Below are 15,471 nucleotides of genomic sequence, written 5' to 3' on the forward strand. Positions count from 1 at the left end.
TATTGCCCAAAACACTTCAGAATTCATTCTGCTGCTTTTGTCAGCAGTCACATCATCAATAAATACAAGGGAACCAGTTCCATTGGCAGCCATACATGCCCACCCCATGACACTACCACCACCATGCTTCACTGATGAGGTGGTATGTTTTGGATCATGAGCAGTTCCTTTCCTTCTCTTCTCTTCCCATCACTCTGGTACAAGTTGATCTTTGTCTCATCTGTCAATAGGATGTTGTTCCAGAACTGTAATGGCTTTTTTAGATGTTGTTTGGCAAACTCTAATCTGGTCTTCCTGTTTTTGTGGCTCACCAATGGTTTGCATCTTGTGGTGAACCCTCTATATTCACTCTTGTGAAGTCTTCTCTTGATTGTGTACTTTGACACATATACATCTACCTCCTGGAGAGTGTTCTTGATTTGGTCAACTGTTGTGAAGGGGTTTTTCTTCACCAGGGAAATAATTATTTTGTCATCCACCACAGTTGTTTTCGTGGTCTTCCGGGTCTTTTGGTGTTGCTGAGCTCTCCGGTGCGTTCTTTCTTTTTAAGAATGTTCCAAACAGTTGATTTGGCCACACTTAATGTTTTTGCTATCTCTCTGATGGGTTTGTTTTGATTTTTCAGACTAATGATGGCTTGCTTCACTGATAGTGACAGCTCTTTGAATCTCATATTGAGAGTTGACAGCAACTGATTCCAAATGCAAATGTCAGAGAATTGGTATGAAATACCAATCAGCGATTCGATTCCCGTCAGCGGCAGCCCGACAGGAGCAGAGTGCGACGCAGCGGAAGCCCGACAGCGCTGGAAATCCCTATCGTGGATAGGTAAGTATTTACTAACCTAACCCCCCTAACCCTCCTTAGGGGTGCCTAACCCTAACTTCCCCCCCAAGTACCTAACCCTAATCCCCCCTCTAAGTGCCTAACCCTAACCACCCCCTTCCCCGCTGCCTAAACCTAAGTCCCCCGGGGGGGTGCCTAACCCTAAGTCCCCCCCGGGGGTGCCTAACCCTAACCCTCCCTCCCCCTAGCCTAACCCTAACCCTCCCGGGGGGGTGCCTAACCCTAAGTCCCCCCCGGGAGCCCTAAACCTAACGCTCCCCCCCACGGCTGTCCGCTCGCGGCGCCCAGCATCCCTACGATCGGGATGCCGGGCGCCGGTCTCCCGGCGTCGGGGAAATGCGGGCGTCTACATCTAGACGCCCGGCATTTCACCCTTGCCGGGAAATGGCGGTAGGGAAGCCGGCTGCCGGTATTTAGGCTTCCCAATTGCCTCCCAATGTCACACCTAGAATCAACTCCAGACCTTTTACCTGCTTAATTGATAATGAAATAATGAGGGAATAGCCCACACCTGTCCATGAAAGCTTTTGAGTTGATAGTCCCATTACTTTTGGCCCCTTAAAAAGTGGGAGGCACATATTGAAACTGTTGTAATTCCTACACCGTTCACCCGATTTGGATGTAATTACCCTCAAATTAAATCTGAAAGTCTGCAGTTAAAGCACATCTTGTTTGTTTCATTTCAGAACCATTGTGGTGGTGAATAGAGGACAAAATCTGAAAATTCTGTCAATGTCCCAATATTTATGGACCTGACTGTATAACATTCTTAGGTTCAGTTATGTGGCGGTGGTGGACAGGGCTGTAATTTTGTTTGTCTGCATATTTATGACTGTCAGCCACTAGCACTGATTTGCCTATAACATTGGTCATAAATAAATGAATTTGGTACAGTACACATCCGAGTGGCAATATATACGCCCATAGGTGGAGCTTGACACGCCCATTGGGTGGAGCTGGTCACGCCCCCACTCCACGCTGCACGTGGAGCCATCTAAAATCTCCCTGAAACTAGTTTTCAAACGTAGGCAAGTATGAGAAAAAATAAGGAGGCACTTACACATTAAGGGGTATCTTTGTTTGAAAAAAAGGGGGTGGCCAATTTCAAGAAATGTGCACAACAGTAGTTATTTCATGGGCCCACACCGCACACTCTGCGTACATTCAATATATTTACCTTGTGCGGCAGCCTCTGAAGAAATCACAACGAAAATGGCTCCTATGCCATTTTCACAAAGATATGCGCATGTGCAACAGAGAACTCACAAGGTATATGGCACCAACATGCTTCCGGACTTAAGCACAAGATCGGCAGACTCCTGCTCAAAGCCAGAATTCATCATCTTGCTATGGTGTGTGGGGTGGGGTGGGGTGGGTGGGGAGGGGGGCTTATGATAAAATCACATGAGCACCTAGACACCCCTACCCAATACTACAAAAAGCATTAAGACGACCAAAGGCTTAGGGGGTGGGACTATATACCAGATCACCCCATCCTAGCGTCAATAAATTCAGGGGTACCACCACTTGCGTTAGGTTATATACTTTTGATTAGAGATGTGCGGGTTCGGTTTTACTCGGTTATGTTCGGATCTCAAAAACTGCATCATATTGGCTATCTGGCTCCCACTTGTTTTGGATAGCCAATAAGATAAATCCAACCTAATCCGAACTTGTGCTAATTTGGCAAAAAGAACAGAATCAAAACCGAACCACTCATCTGTATTTTAAATATGGTATGCTTTGTTGGGGTGACATATCATTCCTACACATTTTAATCAAAGTACCAAAATAAATGCATTGTCATATTAAAAGGTCAGACTTTACTCAGAAAACCGATGTTTACAGTAGACACAAATGTTATATGGCAAAGGGATCCTGACTGATTTATTGAGAAACTGACTGATTAGAATGTAGTCTCTGCAATGTCATATAAAGAATTTAAAAAAATTATTGAATAATCTTGTTATGAATTTATCCTCTGAGATTTATCTGTAATTCTATAACAATATCAATGCAAATGGGGTGATAATGTGTCTGATACAGTCTAGAAAATGATAGCTAGAATTTGATTGGTTGCAACACCTCCCTTTAACAGTCTAGAAAATGATAGCTAGAATTTGATTGGTTGCAACATGCAACACCTCCCCTTCATAGTGTAGAAAATGATAGCTAGAATTTGATTGATTGCAACACCTCCCCTTCTGTAAAAATGCAGTTTAATAGATTTACCCCCGCCTCCCCCAGGTCAACGCTGGCCATGTAACAGGGAGGATGGTGCGAAAGTTCCATCTGATGTGGAAAGTAGGCCTGAAACTATGAAGCTGGTAATGATGATATTCTCTTTATGAAGATAGTCATGAATATAAGACCCCTTATCCTTGCATCATGGAATATCACAATTGGTGGTGATGTATGTGTAGGATGAGATGGAAAGTGCTCTAGTGAATAAAATGAGAGGAATACCTAATTAGGTGGGGGGAGGAGGGTGCACTAGTGCATTTTTCTATAAATGGCTAATTAGATATCTACACAGAGAATATTCAGCGATATAGAACATATATCCCCAATCTAGGTAAAGATTGAATACTCCCTACTAGAAGCAGATATAAAATTATCTTGTGATAGAAGTCTTTGGGAGAGATGTACTAAGCCGAGCAATAAAGTAGAAAGAGATAATGTACCAACCAATCAGCTCCTAACTGTCACTTTTCAAATAGAGGTCCTCATTTATCAACGAGTTTTATCATTCACAACAAGTGATAAAGCTCGTTGCGTATTTTAATGGTGTACGAAAAAGGTGTTGACAGTTGGGAGCTGATTGGCTGGAGCACCATATATCATACACAGTGAGCTTTGCGAGATGAAGGAACGGGCGAGATTCCAGTGATTTTAAAGCGACAATCATTTAAAAAGGCGAAACCAGCCCATTATTGCCTTTTAAATGATTGAGACTTTAAAAATACAAGCAGACTCGCTGGAATCACCCTGTGCCTGCATCTTGCAGGTTATTAAAGAGCCAATTTGTGTCCTGGGAACTTACATGCTCAAAATCAACAAAAGATGAACTTCTGGTACTTGCGTGTAAATTTACTAAGCTGTGTGTTTCACTTTGAATCATACTTGACTGGTGTTCACTCTAGAACTGTAGTGGGGTAGGAAGTCTGTGGGTAAAGAGGGCACTATTGCACGCACCGAAGGCACGTGCATGTCCAAAAAAAAAAAAGAGTCTGTGATCACATGAAAAGAGGGCGTGTCCTTAAGAAACGCCCCCATTCATCACTGTAGGTAGTGCCCAGCACTCACGGAGATGCTGGGCAGCCCCAAATCTCTCCCTGCAGCATGCGCATAGCATCTATTCACCAGACGTTGATTGTTTCACTGCAACTCTTCCCTCCACTGGATACTGTGGCCCTCAGGTGGGAACGGGACCCGGCTGGCTGTTTTAGCGGGGTGCCGCCATAAGGGCAGGGCACATTTTAGCGTTTTAAAATTGGGCAGGGCCAACTCACTCTGACTGTCAGGGAGACTCCCTGAAACAATATCAATCACCCTGATAGCTTCATAAATTAACTCCTAGGGGTCAAACCTTCTGTCAGCGCAGCACCTTCCTCACTCTGTAGGTTTTGACTAAACATAAATTTAATTTAAAAGATTATGCCACACATATAAACAAAACATACTGAACCATTGAAAATGGAGGGCCCCATTTATCAACGAAGGTAAACACCAGCGGTCCCGTCTGCGCATGTGCATGATAGGGAGGCCCGGCAGAGCCTGGAAGGCTTCGTTGAAAGGCAGCGCTGGGTCCCCATTGCTATAAATGATGACTGCATCGCTCTCGCCATCTAGAGATGCCGGGACAAATAGCGGTAATCTTAGATTACCGCAGTTTGTTAATGCAGAAAGGAAGTCTTCATGCTTCGTTGATAAATGGGGCCCTATACATTTTTTATCTGTAATTTTAACTGATATTTTTACACTTTCCATGGTTGTTAATTATATATTCAACAGCAATTACGAACACTGGGCCTGATTCAGAGCTGAACGCTCTGACCAGAGCGCTCGCTCTGAATCAGGGCCTTCCTCCATGAAAATGGAGCGTCCTCCTGGACGCTCGCATAGCTGTGGGTGACCACCCACAGCTTATGCGAGCATCCATGATGATGGTCAAGACCATCGCGACCATCGGGCTTGCAACGGAGACCCTGCGGTAGGGTCTCGCTGCCACAAGCCCTGGAGTGATTTTGGCTCTATCAGAGCCAAAATCACTCCCACTGACATCACTAGTGATGTCAGTGGGGCCGGCTTCAGACGTTAGGCGTGCCCATGGCAACGACTACGTCTGGCAGCCACGCCCCCGGCACGCCCACCAAAGGGGGCGTGCTGTCAATCAACATCGACAGTACGCCCCCTTTGGTGCGAGATCCGGAGCGACGGAGAACCCGTCGCTATCCGGGTCTCGCGCATGCGCACGATGGAGCTCCCTCCGTCGTGCGTATGCGCAGTGGGGCAACATCGACCCGCTTGCGAGCGTCCTGCGCTCGCGAGCGGGTCTGAATGACCCCCACTGCACTTAGGCCATACTTACCAACTCTCATGGAATGTCCGGGTGACTCACTATTTTTCAGGTAGCTCGCGGACTCACTGCAGAGTGGGTGGTTCTACCGCACCCTGCCCACTTCCTAGTAAAACTGGGAAATATGGGTCCATAGGGAGGGGGCTCCAAGCTCCGCCCCTCAGTGGCCTGCTGCAACTCCTCTCCAGGTTTGACAAGTATAACTTGGGCAAACTTCCCAACTGTCCCTGCTGTCCCTCCCATAGGCCTCGGTGTCCCTCAGGGGAGCAAGGTTGGGAGGTCACCTCACCTGCTGCTCTGCAACCAAACGCTTTAGAGAGAGGTTGGGGCAGCTGAGCAGCCGTGGAAAGTTCTGGGCACACGCAAAGACCGTGATTTTCTCTGTTTATTTTAAGTTACAAGTTACAAGTTACAACTAAAGCCAAAGTCTGATTGGTTATAATGTTTTGGCACCTACAGATGTGTCCACATACACTTAGCGTCATTGAGTGCTAAACAGCCGCATGGGCACCTACAGGGGGGGGGGTGGGTACAGTTTACCCGGGCTTGCTAGAGGGGCCGGCGTCGCCCCCCCACCCTCACATTAGCTCAGCACACAGCTTGTGCTGGGCTACAGTGCAAGACTGCTCGCGGCTGCTGCTGCAGCCTGAGCAGTCTCCTATGGCTGTGGGGGGCACGATCACACTGGTCGCGCCCCCCGGCTTAGCGCCGGGCTGGGGGGCTTGCAGCGCCCCCCTCCCCGGCGCACGGGACAGCTACGCGGTGCTGCAAAAGTGATTTATTCTTCATTTTTTGTCAAGGAGGCGTGGCCACACCTCCCATGATTAGGCCACGCCACCTCCGTTACCCGGGCGGGCTCTCTACGGACCTGACCAGCCCTTCTATTCGCACCATGCTGTGTCGTGACTCGGTAGCGGATGTATCTGCATGCAAAACTCTACCTTACAGTCTCACAGCCACTGACACTAATGAAGCATTTCGTATGCAGATACACCCGCAGTCGCACACAGAACATAGGCATGCTGCATATCATTTTAACCAGCAGAAGCGGCATCACTGTGCGAATAAGATGCTTATGAAGGGAAAAAGTCCCACAGAAAGACGCTCGGCACTACCGTGTCACACAGCGCTCACGCGTTGTGTAACGAGACTCGTAGCGCACGGAGGATAGATGTATGTGGACACATCTGTACCGTAAACACAATGTTGGTGACCTGGTAAATAAGCCACATTGTATTTTACCTTACTAGCCTATCTATACAAAATTTGTCAGTATTCTTAAATTTACTGTTTTTAATTCATATATATTGACTGGACACATTTAATACATATTCATAATGTAGCATTGTTCAGGCGATATTCCACCAAATTTGTTTTCTGGCATAGAATGTGTTAAGGAGGTAGAAAGACTACAGATCTGCACTTCTGTATATTTTAGGAGGGTGAATGGGTCTCAGCTGTTGCTCTTTAAAGTAGTACATGACATCTGCTTTCTAATCCTTGTAACTCCTCCACACATTACAGGCTACAGAAATGTAGACGATATAGGAGACAAATTAGGCACAATTGCTGCAGGGAAATACATTACATACTGGGAAAATTAAAAGGAGTCATAACTTACTAACAACTGTGCTCAAAACATTTCCTATGTATTTATTTTCCAGTTAGGGATAAAATGGTATCTCAGGAATGTTTGGAACTTAGGGGTACATTTACTGAGAAGTGGAGATGTTGCCCCTAGCAACCAGATTCTACTTAACATTTATCTAGCATCTTCTAGAATAGAACAGCTAGAATCTGATTGGGTGCTATGTGCAACATTGCCACTTCTAAAAACCTGCACCTCAGTAAATATGCCCCTTAGCGTCTATGGACCCCATTTAACAACAAACCTAAATATCAGCTGCATATTTTGTTTAGTATCGCAGTGATACAAAATGGCTATGCCACTGGTATTTATCATTACTTACCTCGCCAGGTCCAGGAACATCCTTTTTGTCGGTAGGGACCTCCCAGTAGCGTAAATTCATCCCAGGCGCCCAGAGGCAAGTTATAATTTGGTGCCCGCTCCCCCCAAAAAAGGAAAATAAATATGGTGCATATCTATCTATCTATGCCGGGAAGAGGTGCCATGTATTGGGCTGCCGTGACGGTACACTCTGGGTACATATTTACAGTCCTAAGAGGGGTGAATATATTGCCACCTTCTAACCATCTCTGGGAACTCACACCAAATTCTGCCCGTCACAGGGATTCAACACCGGCAGCTAGCACCCACAGTGATCCCACACGGATCCCAAGTAGGCAGCTAACCACCACGGCAGCTAGCCACCAAAGGAATACCATGCCAGCAGCTAGCCACCACAGGAATCCCAGCCCAGCAGCTAGCCCACACTGGGTTCCAATAACAGCAGTTAGCAGCAATGATACCATGCTAGTAGCTAGTCACCAAAGGGATACCACGCCAGCAGTAAGACTTACTACAGAATCCAGGGGAAAATGGCTGGATGGATGGCCCCCTAGGCTCTGAGGAAGAGTGGAATTATAATACTCAACTTCCTCCCTAACTGGCAGAGCAGCATTAAAGATCACTGCACATTAGCTACAAGAATATCAGTATCTTAAACTGGACAATTGTTGGATTATACGCTAATACATGTCATGTTAATATACATAAAACCCTGTAAATATCACCTGTATAAAAAATGTATTCTGATGTCATCACCTTTTGTACAATCCATGCCTTACTGTAAAGTATAGTCCACAAATCTTTATATTGTCACTATTAGAAACACAGGGTCTATTTACTAAGCTGTGTTAGGAGATAAAATGAACAGTGATAAGGTACCAGCCAATCAGCTCCTAACTGTCATTTTTCAAACACAGCCTACTTGCTCCTTAGGTCTCTCTTAAGGATATTCTTATGCCTATCCCAAGCATGTTTAAATTGTTCCACTGTCTTAGCTTCAACCACCTCTGATGGGAGGCTATTCCACTTATCCACTACCCTTTCTGTGAAGCAATTTTTCATAAAATTTCCTCTGAGCCTACCTCCCTCCAGTTTCAGTGCATGTCCTCGTGTTCTTGTACATCTCTTCCCATCATGTCCCCTATTTCCCTTCTCTGTTCCAAACTATACATATTAAGATATTATAGGGTCTATTTACTAAGCAGTGTTAGGAGACAGAGTGAAAAGTGATAAGAAAGTGACAAGGTGCCAGCCAATCAGCTCCCATCTGTCATTTTTCAAACACAGCCTGTGAGATGACAGTTGGGAGCTGATTGGCTGGCACCTTATCACTTTTCACTCTGTTTCCTAACACTGCTTAGTAAATAGACCCGTATATATGAGATAGTGATAAATCAGTGGCAAAAATGCCTAAAGCCGAGGATGTCACTAGAATATTATTATAATTAAACTTTGCATACCGAGCGACAACATACTACGCAGCACTTTCACTGCTAATGTGTAATCATTCACATCAGTCCCTGCCCAGGGGAGCTTCCACCGTACATGTTTCTAGCACACAAACATCCAGAACACTCACAGGTTATTTTCATCCAAAACTGTTAACATAATACATACTTGCCTAGTCTACAGGGACTGCTGGGAGCCTCCTGAAAATCTAGTGTCGTTCCCGGCCCCCCGCAATAGTAGGCACGTCCCTCGGCATGGCCACCAGCCATGCGAAAGTGGGCAGTCCGGGGGTGATGAGGCGATTTGCATTGAATTGCATCATCGTAGCCCCGCCCTATGCTTTATAATGCTGGTAATATCGGCATTATAAAGCGGGGGGGCGAGGATGAGATCGCTCCATCACACCCCCGCACTGCCCACTTCAGCCACCCCTACACCTCCTGCTGCACCATCCTTGAGGCCCCCTCCCAGAGGGGCTACCAGAATGTCGGTAACTATGACCTAATAGTATATATTTTTTGGACTCTAGAAGAATACCAGAGGAAACGCACACAATCAAGGGTAGACTGCTGTATAAACTCCACACAGATTGTGCACTGGTTGGAATAGGACTCATTGAACCACCAATACTAATCATGTGCCACTGTGCCATCTAATGAACAAGCTTGCAGTGTACAGAGGTTGGGTACGGAATGCTGGCACTCAGGATCCTGGCGCTCAGAATCCCAATGCTGGCATCCTGAACAGGTTAAAATCTCGACACAGGCAGGTAAGTATACTACCCTTCCCCTAAACTTAACCCTCCCTCTCCGTAGCGACTAACCCTAACCCTCCACCCGTAGTGCCTAACCCTCCCACAGCCGAACTCTAACCCTCCCCCCAGTACCTAACCCTTAACCCCAATACTTACCTATGGGATGTCAGCGGCCGTAGTGCTGGCGCCGTGACGCTGACTGGTGTTGGGATATCGGTGCCGGCATACTGACCACCAGGGAAGACTAGATGGGCCAAGTAATTCTCATCTACCTTCAAATACTAGGTTTCTATGTAACATCACGTGTACAGTTTAGAAGCATTTTAGATCAGATGAAAAGCAAATTCAAATGACTAAATATAAATGGTACAGTCATCACTATTCCTAGTACCTATGCATGCTATATTAATGATGTGTTGTAGGGAGTTAGGCCCTCATTCAGAGCCGCTCGTAAGCGGCCGCTCGTTCGTTCTGACCGATGTTCGCACATCTGCGCATGCGTACGGATTTTAATACGCATGCACGAACCAGTCAGTGCGGCCGAAAATCGTTTGTTCGCTATATAGCGAATGCCTGCTACTTTGAGTGACAGAAGGAGGCGTATGTGGGTGGTAACAGGGGAAGGTGTTTGAAAACGGAGAGTGAAATTCAGAACGCAGGCGTGCTTAAAGGTCAAAACGGGCGTTTTAAGGGAGTGCATAATTAATCCAGCAGCATCATTGACCACGTCACTTGGTTTTTTTTAACTCAGAACTGCTCGCAAAATAGTGGTTGAAAAAACCAACCTCAAGAATAGCGAGCAGTTCATACGCTGTTCGATGTACTCGATTAATCTATTAAATAGCGGACATGACGTATGGTGCGAGCGGCCAGGGAGCGTATTTTTCAAAATTACAACCACAAGTTTTGCTCGCTCGTTCAGACTTAGAGGCGTGAACAGACCGCAAAGTGCGAACGGTTCATTTGAATAGCCACCCCTTTTTAGAAAACGAACGACCGCAAATAGCGAGCGGCTCTGAATCAGGCCCTTAGTTTTTTTTTATATGTATTAAACATTTTACAAAACTCTAATGGGCTTATGTATTCATAATTGCAGCAATGCGGCACACTTTTTTTAATTTAAACAAATATGGGACATATTATAGAGAGGACCTCTATAATAACTCGCAGGGACAGCGATAACCAGTTACATCTCACATTGGAGGAGTCTTTCACCTTATTGAAAGACACTTCCAAAGAATCTGACAATATTCCTGTGCACAGCATCAGATTCTAAAGCCGTAAAGAGGCTGCAGGCAGGAAAGCCCCTATAGCATAAATCAGTTTACACATCTGAGGACAACGTAAATAAAAGGGGCCAAACTTCGAAAAGCAAAGCTTTTAAAATGTTTGGTAAATAGGGTTCACACGGTAGTCCTCATTAACTAAAATGGGGACTGCAGTCCACTGTGAGGTAGCTGGTATTTTGCAGGAGATTTCTGTGAAATCTTCTGCATTAGACTATTAGGGGTCAATTTACTAAGCCTTGGATGGAGAAAGTCCCAGGCAATCAGCTCCTGTCATTTTTCAAACACAGCCTGTGACACGGCAGTTAGGAGCTGATTGGTTGGGACTTCTCCATCCAAGTCTTAGTAAATAGACCCCTAAGTACATATTAGGTATACATAAAATTATGCAGAAATTCCAGTTTAGAATTTTATGTAAAAAAAAAAAAAAAAAGCCTTGATAAAATGGCCCCTAAATCACATAAAATGTGCATCACCACAAATAATGCTATAAAGTAATGATAGCTACAATCTGATTGGTTGCTATGGGCGACACCACCACTTTTTATTTTTAGAGACTTCAGCAAAGCTACCCCTAAGATTCTAATGAGTGCGCCTTCAGTAAACAGTTAGCCCCTTAAAGCCGGAGAGGCTGGATCCCCCTGGTGAAATCTCTATGCGCAGGAGTGCACTGACCCACTAATGAGAAATAGAGCCCTTTTACTTTATATTTAAAAAAAAAAAAATCACATATCACTGTGTATCCAAAGAAATAATGTGCAATATGAATTTCCTTTCTTTATCACAATAGGATTCTAATGTGTGATATTTAGCATGGGAGTTTTATTTAATTATACAGGGCTACCTACAGCCTTATCAGCACTGTAGACACCACTAACTAGAACTCCTAAATTGGTGAAGAATAAAACAAAACACATTCACAACAGCGTTTGAATAAGCAATTACTAAACCACAATAAACCATCAACATCAATGTCCCAGGGACATACAGATGATAGTACTGTAATCATTACAGCAACATGTACAGACTGAGCATCATTAATACAGTGTATGTATGTAATTCATGTACACAAATGTGGTTTCTGCAGGAACTATAGCACCTATAAGCTTGTTGCTGATGACGATCTTACTATAATTGCATACAAAATAACAGTGTAGCTATAATCGCAACGTTCCGTTTAACCGTTTCAAGCACTGATGGGCAAGTTTAGTGCAAGACGCTGGTTTTACTAAGAATGAACTTTACACTATTAATGAAAACTTTACATGCTAATATCTATGAGCATTCAGACAAAGCAGCAATTTAAACGGATACTAATTATAAAATGAATTAAATAAAGTGATTGACTGATGGTGTATCGTTCCCCTGAGCGTGCTGACGGCCAGTGTACACAGGGTGAGGGCTGCACAGTGCCAGTGTACCAGGGTGGGGGCTACACAGTGCCAGTGTACACAGGGTGAGGGCTGCACAGTCAGTGTACACAAGGTGAGGGCTGCACAGTGCCAGTGTACCAGGGTGGGGGCTACACAGTGCCAGTGTACCAGGGTGGGGGCTACACAGTGCCAGTGTCCACAGGGTGAGGGCTGCAGTCAGTGTACCAGGGTGAGGGCTGCACAGTGCCAGTGTACACAGGGTGGGGGCTACACAGTGCCAGTGTACACAGGGTGGGGGCTACACAGTGCCAGTGTACACAGGGTGGGGGCTACACAGTGCCAGTGTACACAGGGTGAGGGCTGCAGTCAGTGTACTAGGGTGGGGGCTGCACAATGCCAGTGTACACGGGGTGAGGGCTGCAGTCAGTGTACCAGGGTGAGGGCTGCACAGTCAGTGTACCAGGGTGGGGGCTGCAGTCAGTGTACCAGGGTAGGGGCTGCACAGTGCCAGTGTACCAGGGTGAGGGCTGCACAGTGCCAGTGTAACAGGGTGGGGGCTACACAGTGTCAGTGTCCACAGGGTGAGGGCTGCAGTCAGTGTACCAGGGTGGGGGCTGCACAATGCCAGTGTACCAGGGTGAGGGCTGCACAGTGCCAGTGTACACAGGGTGAGGGCTGCACAGTGTCAGTGTACCAGGGTGAGGGCTGCACAGTGCCAGTGTACACAGGGTGAGTGCTGCACACACAGTGTCAGTGTACCAGGGTGAGGGCTGCACAGTGTCAGTGCAACAGGGTGAGGGCTGCACAGTGCCAGTGTACACAGGGTGGGGGCACAGGTGGGCTGCCCACAGTGTACTGCGTTCTTACCTGCTCTAGTTTGCAGGCAGCTGCCGCACAGCAGGACTCCCAGTACAATCACTCCGGAGGGGAAGCTGTTGGCCCAGAAGTTCATTCTTTCTGCGGGAGCTCACATAATACTATAGCAGAGTGTTCCTTCTAACTCCATTGCCCTGTGTGCCCCCAGCAGCCGGCTGCCTGTACGAACTCCAGGAGCACGCAGAGCGGCCTGACGTCAGCCAGTGCTGGGGGGTGGGAGAGGGGAGTGAGGGCTGCCGGCTGCGAACTTTCCTCCTGTGTAGTCTGCTCCAGAGATTTCATTACTCCAGGGAGGGGGGAGACCTCAGCAGGGTCGCAGGAGAGGGATGTGGGGAGGGTTTGTTTGGAGTAAGAGAATGCACCCAGGAGACTATAGCAATTATCGTTATTACTCTCATGTAATATGCAATATAGTTTATATACATTGAGAAATAAGTTACCCATGTAGGTACACCATTGGTGACACAAGTACATTGCATGATGATTACCTAGTAGTGTGTAAAACGGCTCCTACAATGCAGTGACTGGATGGAGTACTATTTATCAGCAACTTGCATTGTGGTTTTAGAAAACCAGATATGATATTTTGTAAACCAGAAATACCTAAACAAAAAATATTATTTCTCACATTAAAAGTGACATTATGCTTCTTTGTAAATACCAAAATGAATGAGACAGTGGTAGGAATTTAATCTGAATTCTGTGGAATCCCAACCGCCCCAAACAGGGATCCGAGTCCACCTGAGCCGCGGCCGAACGTTACCCTGTCTTTGGGTACATACCATGGTTCGTTACCGCGGTATGTACCAAGAATATCGCAAAGGACAGCTCTCCCGATAAGAGCTGTCCTCTGCGATGGCTCTGGACAGAGGGACCTCCGGGTTTAACACCGCAGAAGAATGCGGGCTACGGGGGGTGATGGGAGGGATCCAATCAGATCCCTTCCATGGGGGAACGTCCCGATAAGAAGCCCATAGGCTTCTATTGGGTAACGCCACCTGAAGCTGTCTCCGCGTACACAGCGGCGAGATAGAGTGTTAATTTACTTAATTATCACGATAAATAACAATGAATAGGCCCCTGAGTGCTCTTGCATTAAGCATGTAACAATACACTGCACCATCGTACACCGGAGTGTGCAGTGTGAATGGATCGCACAATGTACCGTGGTCGCCGCATCGCTGGGTCACAACGTCATAAGGCGTATATGCAGATTTAGGGGCAGATTCATTTAGAAGCAATGCTTACTTCAGACTTGTAGCAGTGCCTGGGGATATTCAATTATTGCCCGCAGTCTGCACTTAACGCAGATTTAAGTTCGCACCCTCCTGTGTTAATGGCTTTCGCCCTTAACGCGCCACTGTGAGCGCGTTAACCCAGAGCTCCAGGTACTTACCCTGTACTCTATGGGTTAACGAGCGTGAGCTGCTGGTTTACAGCAGGAGGAAATAGGCTTATAATCAGGGGCGTATTTATAAAGGGTGCAGGGTGTGCGGTGCACACGGGCCCCAGAGTCCAGGGGGATCCGAAACCGCACACCCTGCACCCATACTTTTTAATACTTACCTCTTCGAAGTCCCACGTTGGCTGGAGCAACGCTACACACAACTCCTAGAAAATGTCCGCCGCTGTATTTTGCACTTGCGCAGTAGGGAAATTGCTGCTGCTGTCAGTGCACTGGCGGCCGCCAGGGAGAGATGATGGGGCCCCGGATGGGGAATGCACATGCTTAAGACACCCCTGCCTATAAATGAATAGCCCTGGGTGTTAAAGCTCTAGGCTATCTGCCCGAGGTAAGCACTTCTTCTAAACGAATCTGCCCCATACTTGTACAGGCACTAATATTACTAATAGACAATACTTCAAGATTCAAATAATGTTACAAGCAGCTACTCACAAGAGGTCACTCCTTTCTCAACACTTAGTCAAAATTAGAAGTATAGAATACTGTGACAATCATAGGATATAGGCCCTTATTCAGAGCCGTACGCTCTGAGCAGAACGCACGCTCTGAATGAGGGCCGCCCTCCATAATTATGGAGCGTCCTCCTGGACGCTCGTATAGCTGTGGGTCACCACCCACAGCCTATACGAGCGTGCAGTTTGATGGCCGCGATGGTCTTGACCATCGCGACCATCGAAACTGCGAGCCGGAGCCTGCGGTTGAGGTTATCAACCGCAAGGCCCGGAGTGATTTTGGCTCTATCAGAACCAAAATCACTCCCACTGACATCACTAGTGATGTCAGTGGGCCGGCTTCTGACGGTAGGCGTTCCCTTGGGAACGCCCCCGTCAGGGAGGCACGCCCCCGGCACGCCCAACAAAGGGGGCGTGCTGTC

General features: G+C 46.7%; 1 protein-coding gene across 1 annotated transcript in view; it reads right to left on the bottom strand.

Annotated features, from left to right (window-relative positions):
• The window catches only part of LOC148527171 (chondroitin sulfate proteoglycan 4-like), a 49,420-nt gene extending 36,141 nt beyond the window's left edge, over positions 1–13,279 (bottom strand). The window contains exon 1 of the mRNA XM_088469427.1: positions 13,124–13,279. Within this exon, the coding sequence (XP_088325553.1) occupies positions 13,124–13,208 (85 nt within the window). The 5' untranslated portion in view covers positions 13,209–13,279. The remainder of the gene's footprint in view (positions 1–13,123) is intronic.
• Between the last annotated feature and the right edge of the window lie 2,192 nt (positions 13,280–15,471).

The sequence above is a fragment of the Taudactylus pleione genome, unplaced genomic scaffold, assembly GCF_031769625.1.
Source record: "Taudactylus pleione unplaced genomic scaffold, aTauple2 ptg000092l, whole genome shotgun sequence".
Classification (NCBI taxonomy): Eukaryota; Metazoa; Chordata; class Amphibia; order Anura; family Myobatrachidae; genus Taudactylus; species Taudactylus pleione.